This window comes from Hypomesus transpacificus, chromosome 4 (assembly GCF_021917145.1).
Source record: "Hypomesus transpacificus isolate Combined female chromosome 4, fHypTra1, whole genome shotgun sequence".
Classification (NCBI taxonomy): Eukaryota; Metazoa; Chordata; class Actinopteri; order Osmeriformes; family Osmeridae; genus Hypomesus; species Hypomesus transpacificus.
The window spans coordinates 9,930,311-9,941,659 of NC_061063.1; the positions used below are offsets into that span (position 1 = coordinate 9,930,311).

General features: G+C 49.2%; 2 protein-coding genes across 6 annotated transcripts; both read right to left on the reverse strand.

Moving 5' to 3' along the window:
• Nucleotides 1–807: 807 nt before the first annotated feature.
• Nucleotides 808–6,996, reverse strand: e2f3 (E2F transcription factor 3). 5 transcript variants are annotated; one of them, XM_047018761.1, is made up of 7 exons: nucleotides 6,463–6,991; nucleotides 5,168–5,273; nucleotides 4,687–4,906; nucleotides 4,436–4,594; nucleotides 4,127–4,241; nucleotides 3,281–3,461; nucleotides 808–3,112 (listed from the first exon to the last, which is right to left on the reverse strand). In XM_047018761.1, exons 1-7 carry the CDS (start codon nucleotides 6,724–6,726, stop codon nucleotides 2,856–2,858), a joined length of 1,302 nt encoding a protein of 433 aa, XP_046874717.1. In that variant the 5' UTR covers nucleotides 6,727–6,991; the 3' UTR covers nucleotides 808–2,855. The 5 variants fall into 5 exon arrangements, with proteins under 5 accessions (XP_046874717.1, XP_046874718.1, XP_046874721.1 ...); XM_047018762.1 differs by having other exon boundaries at nucleotides 6,469–6,979; XM_047018765.1 differs by having other exon boundaries at nucleotides 3,281–3,449; nucleotides 6,469–6,978.
• Nucleotides 6,997–8,472: 1,476 nt separating this feature from the next.
• Nucleotides 8,473–11,334, reverse strand: srfbp1 (serum response factor binding protein 1). The gene is made up of 4 exons (XM_047019725.1): nucleotides 11,236–11,334; nucleotides 10,358–10,606; nucleotides 9,829–10,251; nucleotides 8,473–9,699 (listed from the first exon to the last, which is right to left on the reverse strand). The coding sequence occupies exons 2-4, from the start codon at nucleotides 10,604–10,606 to the stop codon at nucleotides 8,644–8,646; spliced, it is 1,728 nt and encodes a 575-aa protein (XP_046875681.1). The 5' UTR covers nucleotides 11,236–11,334; the 3' UTR covers nucleotides 8,473–8,643.
• Between the last annotated feature and the right edge of the window lie 15 nt (nucleotides 11,335–11,349).

Genomic DNA, 11,349 nt, shown 5'->3' on the forward strand with positions numbered 1-11,349 from the left:
CATTTTGTCCAGCAGGAACTCAGGTGTGCGTGTGTCCAGCAGGAAAGATTAAGAAATTGACTAATAACAGCCCATCAGCTGCCCAGTGACACCTGATGACCTGCATTCAACAGGAAGTGGGGAACTGGGTTAAACAAAGTTGAAAACTCATGAGGTTCAACAATGCCACCTATGGCCAGGAGAGAGTACTGCACTCTGTTGATGTGGATGACATCATCATGTTAAGGATGTCGTTTCTCACCTGCAGACAAGCGCAGACTGGAGACCTCATGCAGGACAGTGTTCCTCTGCATTAGAGAGCAGAGCAGCTAGACAGCCTGGGGCATGGCTGCAGGGAACCATGGGGGGTACCATGCAGTCTGAACCATGCATGCATGATCAATGGAATGACCTGCATCTCTTAGCTATCTGGTTAAGTTGTCAATGAAATATGACATCATTCAGTTGAGGCTAGGAAACAGATCACCAACAGCCCCCCTCTCTCCCACGTCAGGCCTGTTGATAGATTAAGCTGTGACACCCCCTGCTGGTCAGTATTATAAAGCCAGTGCTGTTGCAGCTCTGGATCTGTGGAGAGAAAGACCACAGGACTCCCACCCTCCTCTTCCTCAATCAGCTGGTGAAGCAGACCCTGAGGGAGTCCTCCTCCACCTCCTAATCTTGCCCTCACCTCCACCCCCCCAAGCACTTATCCCCGAGCCTCGTTGACCCCTGACCTGGAGACCTGTGAGACCTTCGACCCCTACAGACACCAGCTGTCACACTGCTAGCAGAGAGGGGAGACCCCATTAGAAGAAAACAACATTCTGAAAATACAACGCTGGATAACTTTATTTACCACACACACTATTTTGTACATATTTGAACTCCGGGTACAAACAGACCCCATCCTCTAACCTGGCTCCACACCAGGAAACCACACCCAGCTGACAGACTCAGAGAGATGGACACAGCTCCACTTGTATCTGCTAGCATTCCAGAAATGCTAAATGAAAATGGACTGATATTTAATGCAAAAGAATCTGTAAAACAATGTGGTTCCTTGAACAGCCGTCTGCTTACGAAAGAGCCTCTATCCGTACAAACCTATATGGAACACAATATTACAACCGTGTGTTGTTGCAGCCAGTTTCTTGCCGACTTGGTGCCCGTCCATAATCTCAAGACTCTGCGGTGTGAAGGTGATATCAAAAAGAGCACATGCTCTTCAAGTCATCCCTCACGACGACAACCAGAACACAGCCCTAGCAACGAGCAGGGTCGCTTGCAGACAAACACGACTCAAGTTATTGACAATATTACACGATTTTTTATGACTGAAAAACATTAACATTGGTCATCGTGGCCGCTTGAGGACAGAGTACAGCCTGGGGGAGGAGCCTGCTTGCCGGCAGGAAGCTGTCACAGGTGGGTGACACGGTACTTCCTGGATCATCATTTCCATGTACCTTCAGGACACATCAAGGCATCACATCAAGCCAACACAGTGACAGGCTGTAAACCAAACAGAGCCCCTATATAGTCCATGAACCGGAGGTGTATAAACTTAATGAATCCTACATTTAATAAGACTGTAACTGAGATTGAAGCCTTGCGACTTCTCAATGGTGTTGACGTAATCTTCCATGTTCACATGTTATAACACTTCGGACAGCAAAGCTAAACAAAGTTCTGAGATGTAACAAGCCGTGCGTGTTGAGGAAAGCCTCAGACTGCTGCAGCCTCAGACTGCTGCAGCCTCAGACTGCTGCAGCCTCAGACTGCTGCAGCCTCAGACTGCTGCAGCCTCAGACTGAACATTGATGCCCAAGAGGGAAGGATTCAAGTTAGCAAACCATCCAATTGTCAGGTAAAGTCTGATGATAATAAAAAGGGAGGACGGTTCAAATCAAAACAAAGGAACTTCTCTTTATAACATGCACTTCTATTATTCAACATGTCATTTCAAGTCAAATCTAGCAGGGCCCTGAGAACAGCAGAACCTCACACTGGTTCAAACATCACTACCAGCTCACTAAATGAATCATTGGACTAGGTACACTCCTTATCAGCGTTGTGTGTGTGGTGCGGATAGTGTGTGGAGTGTGTGTGCACGCGTGTGTGGTGTATGTGATATGTAGAAAGGAGGCACCATTGCTTGTCCCTGGGTATTGCAGCAGACTATGGATGGCAGTAACACACACACACACACACACACACACACACATTCCATACCCTGTAAAACACTGAGCCCAGTCATGTTGTGGTAATTGTCAGGTTGTGGTAACAGTCTGGTTGTGGTAACAGTCTGGTTGTGGTAACAGTCTGGTTGTGGTAACAGTCTGGTTGTGGTAACAGTCTGCTGTCCCTACCAAGCGGGGAGAACAGGCCCTTGCATTGGCTCCTGCAGCTCTCCTGCCCGGACACTGCACAGTCCTGGGCCACCCCAGGACAGGCCCAGGACAGGCCCAGGACAGGCCCAGGACAGAACCACAACTCTGAAAGCACAGCAGGCCGAGCGAGAGCCTGGTTGACCCTGCCTGTCCTGGGAGGAGGGGCAGCCACACAGACGGCTGTTCTCTCACAAGGCCAAATTCCAGTGGTTTCCTCCAGGAAGGGGGTGTAGTTTCCTCCAGGAAGGGGGGGTGGTTTCCTCCAGGAAGGGGGGGTGGTTTCCTCCAGGAAGGGGGGGTGGTTTCCTCCAGGAAGGGGGGGTGGTTTCCTCCAGGAAGGGGGGATGGTTTCCTCCAGGAAGGGGGGGTGGTTTCCTCCAGGAAAAGGTGACCCAACCCAGAAAAGTTACCCCAATGTGAGGCAAAGTCTGATTAGTAACGCCTCCAAAATGTCAGCCCCTGTGACACGAGGCAGGGTGGGGCTCAGAGCAGGGCATCCAGAGGCAGCAGGGGCAGGGGGAAGGGGGAGAACAAGTCGCTCACACCCTCATCCTCCCCCAGGCTCAGCAGGTAGTCTCCCCCATCCAGAGAGAGGGCCGGCGGGGGAGACAGGGCCACAAAGGGGTACTCAAGACGGGGGAGGAGGGAGGGGACAGAGCACACCGTCACCGCTGGGCATTCTGGGAGTCTGGAGAGGGGGTTGGAGAAGCCATTACTACAGCTGCTGGGCTGGCCAGCTCCTAAGAGAACCAGAGAGAGAGGGAGAGGAGGAAGTGAGGGGGGAGGTGGAAAGTGAGAAAGAGACGAGGTGCAGACCAATTAGTGGGTCTAAAATTCGGACCACCCAGTGAGTAACATACACAGCACGTTAGCAGTGAAGGAGGTCTGGAGCAGGAACAAGTAGTTACCTTGGGACACCTTGAGGAAGGAGGAGCAGGAGGGGAGTCCGTTGACAGGAGAGCAGGAGCTCCTGGAGAAGGCAGTAGCTTCCTTTGTGGGGGTGGAGGGGGCGTGGTCATCCGAACACAGAAACACCTCTATAGGCCCCTGAATACTGCTGAGGTGAACTTGGAGGCTCTGTGCATGAGACTAATAAAAACTAGCTTATGAGGATGAGGGTGTATGAGGGTGTGTGTGTATGAGGGTGTGTGTGTATGAGGGTGTGTGTGTATGAGGGTGTGTGTGTATGAGGGTGAGGGTGTATGTATGAGGATGAGTGTGTATGAGGATGAGTGTGTATGAGGGTGTGTGTGTATGAGGGTGTGTGTGTATGAGGGTGAGGGTGTATGAGGGTGAGGGTGTATGAGGGTGAGGGTGTATGAGGGTGTGTGTGTATGAGGGTGTGTGTGTATGAGGGTGTGTATGTATGAGGATGAGTGTGTATGAGGGTGTGTGTGTATGAGGGTGTGTGTGTATGAGGGTGAGGGTGTATGAGGGTGAGGGTGTATGAGGGTGAGGGTGTATGAGGGTGTGTGTGTATGAGGGTGTGTGTGTATGAGGGTGTGTATGTATGAGGATGAGTGTGTATGAGGGTGTGTGTGTATGAGGGTGTGTGTGTATGAGGGTGTGTGTGTATGTATGAGGATGAGTGTGTATGAGGGTGTGTGTGTATGAGGGTGTGTGTGTATGAGGGTGAGGGTGTATGAGGGTGAGGGTGTATGAGGGTGAGGGTGTATGAGGGTGTGTGTGTATGAGGGTGTGTGTGTATGAGGGTGTGTGTGTATGAGGGTGTGTGTATGAGGGTGTATGGTCACCTCCTCTGGGTGGGGCACCTCCAGCCGGGTATCTGCTGGGGCCTTTATGACGATCACAGTCTGCTCCTTCAGACTGGGGATCCTCCTCACGTCCTCGTACGTCAGGTAGGCCAGCGTGGAGCGGGGTCAAGGACCATCACCTCCACACACACACCTCCATCACCTCCACATACACACCTCCATCACACACACACCTCCATCACCTCCACACACACACTTCCATCACCTCCTCACACACACCTCCATTACCTCCACACACACACCACAAGCCCTCAGCAGCTGTAGCAGGGTTTGCGTGGGGAAGGATATGACTTGTTGAGCCGGTCCTCGGTCAGTAGGGAGACGCTGCACGTGGCCGTGTGGATGAGCTCATCCAGTCGTCTCTCCTCCACGCTCAGCTCCTGCAGCTCCCTGTCCAGAGCGTGGCTGCTCCTCACCACCACGCCCTCCTCACTCAGGCTGCAGCCCCTGCACACACACACACACAGAGACAGATCAGCACAAGCACACCCTTTACGCTGCTTGTCTAGTGAGCCGGTCTGGCTGCTGGTCACACCTACATCCACTGGATGTTGTTTTTGGACTTCTTCTTGATGAGGTGCACGCCCTCCAGGACATTGGTGATGTCATACAGCCTTCTCTTCTGCACCTGCAGGGCCTGTGAGGCCTGGTTCAGGTCCACCACGCCGTCCTGCGAGCGCGCCAGCAGCTGCACAAACTTCTGTGTGAGCAGGCCCAGGGACGTATCGTAGCGCGTCTTCTCTGGGGGGGACTTGGGAGCTGGGGGGGGATTAACTCTGTCACAACCCCATGTACTGATGTATTAGGGCTGGTATTAGTGTACACATTGTGGGAAGGCTCTGCATTAATGAGAATTTACATTTTTAAGTAAAAGGGCGCATGGAAAGCAGCTAAATGTGGTCAGTGACTAGTTAAGGAGGGTTCATTTTCTGAGACTGGCCCAAGCAAATGTAAATATTAATTTCACCAAAAGATAAGGCTTCATGTCTGAGGCAGTGTCTCTGGAGGACCCAGTCTTACTTTTGGGACCCCGTACAGAGGGGGGGTTCCTCCTGGCCCGACCTGCCCGGACGCTGGCCTCCATGGTCGGCCTCGCTCCCTCCTCCAGCTGCAGCCTGCGCTTGGCCTGGGGACACAGCATGGCTTTACACACACAGAGAGAGGGGAGCGACATGCAGGCCACTGTGGGGGGACTTTAGCCCTCATGGTACACGCTATACCCACAGACTTCCTTAACAGACAACTCTGCATCACATTGGAGATCAGGGACAGCAGCCTGGAGCTCGTGCAAACTGAATGCAGCCCCTTCAGAGCACACCCAACCCCCTCTTCACGCAGCTAGCTGGCTCAGCGGCTACCTAGCTGGAAAAATCAGTTTACAGTTTACCAAACCTTTGTTAATTCACATGGTGGTTTGATTACAGTTGACTGTTGGTACAGATAATATGACATCACGCTGTACTGCAAGTATACATTCACCCTCAACCCCCTCGTTTTTTCTTATAGAGCCTTTGAGTCTCGCTAACGTTAGCCGGGATTAGCATGCTGTAACTGGGGGGATGGAACCTGAGCGAGTCTCCAGTGCCCTTTGGTGGGAGCTGAACCCCATCCCCCTACAGAGGTAGTTAAGGCCTAGTTTCTCTTCAGCTAGCTAGATTATGAGTTTTTAAATTATAAAATCACGTATAAAAACTATCTATTTACGGTGTCGTTGATCATATGTACATTTAAAATCCACAGGATTTTCTTGAACGCTCGAACACCATGTCGAAATAAATTACGAGAATCGAATCAAAACTTTACAAAGTTTTTTGAGTGGCGAAACGGGTGGTTTTCCAGTCTACTTCGCTTCTTCCACCAGCAGCATGGTACAGCTGGCCTTTCAATAACTAGCTTGTATATTCTCTCGCTACCTAGATACACAAGGCTAACTAGCAAGCTAGCCACATACCTGGATCACACGTTTGGCAATTACTAGCAAGAAGGCTAGCTAGCGAGAAGGGACAAGTTGCCATGCAAGCTATAACGTAAAGTTGCTTTAAGTGCATTAACTGTGCAACAATCGATGTGGCTTTTCATGTTATTCGACTACACAAGCAGCAAACTCATAGTAGGTTCATAGAGCCAGATATGTACAAGGCAGAAGCTGTCTCGAGCCTCTAGTACGAGGGGGAGATTAGCTAGCAAAGACAGGAAACTGCTTCACTGTTCGAAGCTAGCCAGATGGAAAAGCGCCTCTTGTTCAACACAAATTCAATATTAGAAACATATTTCCCATTCGTAGAAAGTTAGAAAAGTTCAACAAGAGACAGTACGATTACCGGTGGCCGTCCGAGCGTGACGTTCTGTCCTGTCCCGTTTGGTGATGATGGATTGGGGGTTGCGTACAGCAGACTCCCGGTCGGGCCGGGGAGACCAACATTAGAGGTCTGATTTACGCTGGACGGAGGTGTTATTATCTGTATGTATGTAGTAGTAGGATAGCGATCTGATATTAAAACCGTGTTTTTGTCGATAGAGGAGCCCCCGACCCCTGAAATAAGGACTCTCTCTGGGATCGAGGCTACCCCCTTTCTCATTTTAAGGCTCGAATGCCCTTTTGTCCCTCTGTAACTTGGGCGCTTATTTCCACAAAATCAGCGATGATTCAACAAAAAATAATCAAAGTAACTGTTATACTACTGTCTTACATGACCGATCCATAGTAAATATTAAATGAAAACTCCCGAGAACTAGCAGATGCAACGGATTTAATCCGGTCGCGAGTTCGTCTCCAGCGGATCAAAAAATGGTTCCAGGAAGCTGACAATGAATGAGGGGATACAGTTTTTCGCGCGAAGGGCCCTGCCGCGAAACTCGGATTTCCCGGGGAATTTTCAAACAACATTTACATATTCTATACGATTGGTCAGCGTTCCAGCAACATTAAATCTGTGCGTGATGACGTAAGCACAATCGGCCAATTAGACGAGGACGCCGACTTAAAGAGCAAGCGTAGCGTCTAGTTTAGACGTCATTATGAGCAGAACATCAGCATTGTTGAATGAAATGATTGTTTTGACTACTTTATCTAGAGTCTATATCAATGCAAGGTTGGGTAACTAACCTATATGACAATTTCCACCAACTTGAAGACGACGTATTTCATACGCAAGGTGAAGCTAATTAAATCATTTATCTTTAATTTAATATATTATATTTTCACACAACAATCGATCATATTCCAGTTTGTTCCGTTTGGTGAGTTTACCCAGAGGAAATATTTTTGAAAATCCAAAATGTTTTATTTATTTTTTTACTGTTGCTTGCTTTTGTACAGGTACACTTGCACTTATAGCGATTCATGATGTTTAATTGTAACTTGCATAACTACATGCTCTTATGGTTCTTTCCTATGGCACTTATTATTGGTTGTTCACAATATGTGCTCTATGTTTTGGCAACCCGCAATGTTTTGGGTCTATCTTGTTGTTATCAGTGACCTATGCACTTTGTAAAGCTCTCTCTTGGAAGTCGCTTTGGATAAAAGCATCTGCTAAATAAATAAATGTAAATAACATTTTATTTGGTTACATTTTACTTCTTATACTTCATAAGCAATACTGTGGCAATTGTGTTTCCTTAGTTACGTTAAACAGAACTAAATCTATAAAACTCAACATTAGAAGCTTTAAATAATTGTTCCCATGGTACTCAACCACAAATTGTTAACAATGTCTCTATAAATGGTAAACATGATAATGTATTCAGATGTGCAAACACAGAACAAGTTTCTACTTAATGTAATAAGGTTAAGCTCAGATCTTTCAAAATAAGAACACAGAGGGCAACAGTACAAGCAGGGTTAGGGAGAACTCTTCATCAGACGAGCCTCGTCGAACACAAGGAGCAGACGAGCCTCGTCGAACACAAGGAGCAGACGAGCCTCGTCGAACACAAGGAGCAGACGAGCCTCGTCGAACACAAGGAGCAGACGAGCCTCGTCGAACACAAGGAGCAGACGAGCCTCGTCGAACACAAGGAGCAGACGAGCCTCGTCGAACACAAGGAGCAGACGAGCCTCGTCGAACACAAGGAGCAGACGAGCCTCGTCGAACACAAGGAGCAGACGAGCCTCGTCGAACACAAGGAGCAGACGAGCCTCGTCGAACACAAGGAGCAGACGAGCCTCGTCGAACACAAGGAGCAGACGAGCCTCGTCGAACACAAGGAGCAGACGAGCCTCGTCGAACACAAGGAGCAGACGAGCCTCGTCGAACACAAGGAGCAGACGAGCCTCGTCGAACACAAGGAGCAGACGAGCCTCGTCGAACACAAGGAGCAGACGAGCCTCGTCGAACACAAGGAGCAGACGAGCCTCGTCGAACACAAGGAGCAGACGAGCCTCGTCGAACACAAGGAGCAGACGAGCCTCGTCGAACACAAGGAGCTGAGTCTTAACCGAAACATGATGCTCCGTACGGCCACCTGGCACCAGGGCTGATGAGAACCGAGCTTCAGTCATCAAATGTGATTTTCTTCCCCTGGAAGACCTGGATCTGGCTGCCCTGCAACTTCCTCTTCCTGCTCGCCTCCCATGACGGATGCAGTGCCTGCTCAGGTGCATGATGGGAAGAACCCCTGTCGCCCTGTTGCCTAGAACCAGCCCCTCGCCCCCGGCCCCTCCCCCTCCCGACAGAGCTGCTGTCGTGTGACTGGTGACCTGTGTCTCCGTTGTTACGGCTGAACCTGGGGAGGGCGGGTGTCCTCTCTGCTCCTCTACCCTGCTTCTGAAACCTGGAGGCTCCTCCTTCCGGGGTTTGATTCTGAAAGCCTCCTCCTCTGCCCCTTCCCCGACTCCCTCCCCTCCCCCCTGATCCTCCCCGCCCTCCCCCAGGTTGGTTCTGCCCTCCCCTTCTGGACCCATAGGACAGGGAGGAACAGAAGACAGACTTCATCTTGGTGGCTCTGGAGTTCAGCCTGGATTCAAGTTCGTCAAGCTCTGCCTGGTTGTGGTCTGAGCTGTGAGGAGGGCAGGTGGAGTCTGTTCCTGGCTCAGTCTTGCTCCCCCTAACTACCCGGGGGGCAGAGCTGCTCCTCTTCTTCTTGAACTTCTGGACCTTTCCTAAGAAGAAGTCGTCGTCTTCACTTTGCTCTGACTGGGAGGACTGCTTACGGAAACGCTCCTCTGTGCTGTCGTCAAAGTACTCTTTCTCCTCCTCACTAGCAGACAACTCCAAGTCGCTCTCCTCTTGGTTCCTGCTGTCCTCCTCCTCCTCCCCTGTGTTCTGAGCCTCTGTCTTGGTCCTGTCTGGTTTGAGGCAGGGTCCCTTCTGTGAGCCGGTTGTATCTTTGACCTTGTTTTGTTTTGGGAGACTATGTGAGTCTGTGTTCTGCACTGTCATGAGCTTGCAAGCCATAGTCTCTAACACCTTGACCTGAGTGCCAGTTTTAGCGGGGCTTTTCTTCTCTGCTGTTTCAGCAGCTTCTTCTCCAGCTGCTTTCTCACTCTCTTCAACTCCATCTTCTCCAGCTGCATGCTTCCCCTCCTCCTCCTCTACCTCCTCCTCCTCTACCTCCACCACCTCCTCTACCTCCTCCTCCTCTACCTCCACCACCTTCTCATCCTCCTCCTCCTCTACCTCCACCACCTTCTCATCCTCCTCCTCCTCTACCTCCACCACCTTCTCATCCTCCTCCTCCTCTACCTCCACCACCTTCTCATCCTCCTCCTCTACCTCCACCACCTTCTCATCCTCCATCTCCTCATTGTCCTTGCATTCTACTTGCTCCTTGTCATGTTTCTCCTCCTCCTCCTCCTCCTGTACCACCACCTCCTTCACCTCCAACAACTGGTTCTCCATGCCTTTTAGTTTTTCTGCATCACAGTCCTTCGACTGGCTTGTTGACATGTCAGGCTGCTTTTCGTTCCTCCCCGTCTGCTTTCCTGCTGCCTTCACCCTCTCCTCTTTGAAGGCCTTAACAGCAGCTTTGATGGCGTCTATCTTCTTGCTGAACTGAGGGTGAGATGCGATGCGTGCTGTGGCTCGCTCACACAGCGTGGACTTGGGGTTTTTGCAAACTTTTTCAAAGCTCAGGTTCTTTTGCAGGGCAGCTTTGGTGACCTGGTAAACACACAACATCATCATCATCAGCAGTTTTATATAGAAGCAAGCGTAATTATCCAACAAACCCTCTCTGACTGTGTCTACAGTAGGAAGCAGCATTCACCTGGTCTGGTTTGAGGTCTTTCATCTGGTGGATTTCTTCCAGCAGCCTTTCGACTCTTCTTCGGTTCCTCTCCAGGTCCTCCACGGTTCCCTTCTTCTTCTTCAAGGCTGCGATCTGCCGGGTCATCTTCCTGATGACGAGAGCCCTCAGCCTCTTCACCTCTTTCCTCATCATCACCACCTCATTGTTCAGGTTCAGAACACCTGGCAACTTCTTGTTTTCTTTAGCTTGTTCTTTGGAGGATGACATCTGTGGATTAATAAGACAAGAGGTAGGACTCACGTGGGAAAGTGACTCATCTGTGTGTTTCAGCAGCAGAGACTAATAGGTATTAGGTATCACTAACATGTGATACAATAATGAAGTAAAATCCAATGCTCAAATACACATATTTTACAAACAACATGAATATAAAAGCATATAAACATAGTTGTTAATAAAGTTATTTGTTCATTTTGTTTGAGTGGGTCAATTAATGTAGGCCTTCTCTAAAAGCACCAAAGGACACAAGAAGCATTACCAGTTCGAGAGCTAAATATCACTTCAAGAATTCCTATAACTACTACATAGCATACACATGTACATGAAATAGCGGTGCTTTATATTTCATCACTATCAATTTAGGACACATGTTCGCTGCACGTTCTTAACGGTCAACAGTGTTGAATTGTTATAGTAAATAGCTTAGAAACTAGAAATACATCATGTGTGAAGTTTTTAGCTATAACAAACGTGGCTAAACAAGCATGGGACTAAGTTGTAGTAAGACTAAAGTTCATTATTCCGTATATAAAATGCCAGAGGTGACAGTATTATAGACACACTACAATGTATACACGAATGTACTTAGCTACCTATATAAACTTCGCAGAACGTACCTTTCAATTTCTAGTCATAAGACAAAAAAATTATCTGGTAAATTTCTTGTCGACTACCAGGCAGCCATTTTTCCAGCGTTGTAAACGTCAGTATGACGTCATGGCGTTATTGGC

Excerpts from the sequence above, each read along its gene's own strand:
- e2f3 (XM_047018761.1), bottom strand. The coding sequence starts at position 6,726 with ATGAGAAAGGGGGTAGCCTCGATCCCAGAGAGAGTCCTTATTTCAGGG. Across the intron at positions 4,595-4,686 it reads AAAAACAACATCCAGTGGAT|GGGCTGCAGCCTGAGTGAGG; the intron begins GTAGGTGTGACC and ends GTGTGTGTGCAG. Across the intron at positions 3,462-4,126 it reads AGGTGCCCCACCCAGAGGAG|TCTCATGCACAGAGCCTCCA; the intron begins GTGACCATACAC and ends AGTTTTTATTAG.
- srfbp1 (XM_047019725.1), bottom strand. The coding sequence starts at position 10,606 with ATGTCATCCTCCAAAGAACAAGCTAAAGAAAACAAGAAGTTGCCAGGT. Across the intron at positions 10,252-10,357 it reads AAGACCTCAAACCAGACCAG|GTCACCAAAGCTGCCCTGCA; the intron begins GTGAATGCTGCT and ends TGTGTTTACCAG. Across the intron at positions 9,700-9,828 it reads AGAAGGTGGTGGAGGTAGAG|GAGGAGGAGGAGGTAGAGGA; the intron begins GAGGAGGAGGAT and ends GTGGTGGAGGTA.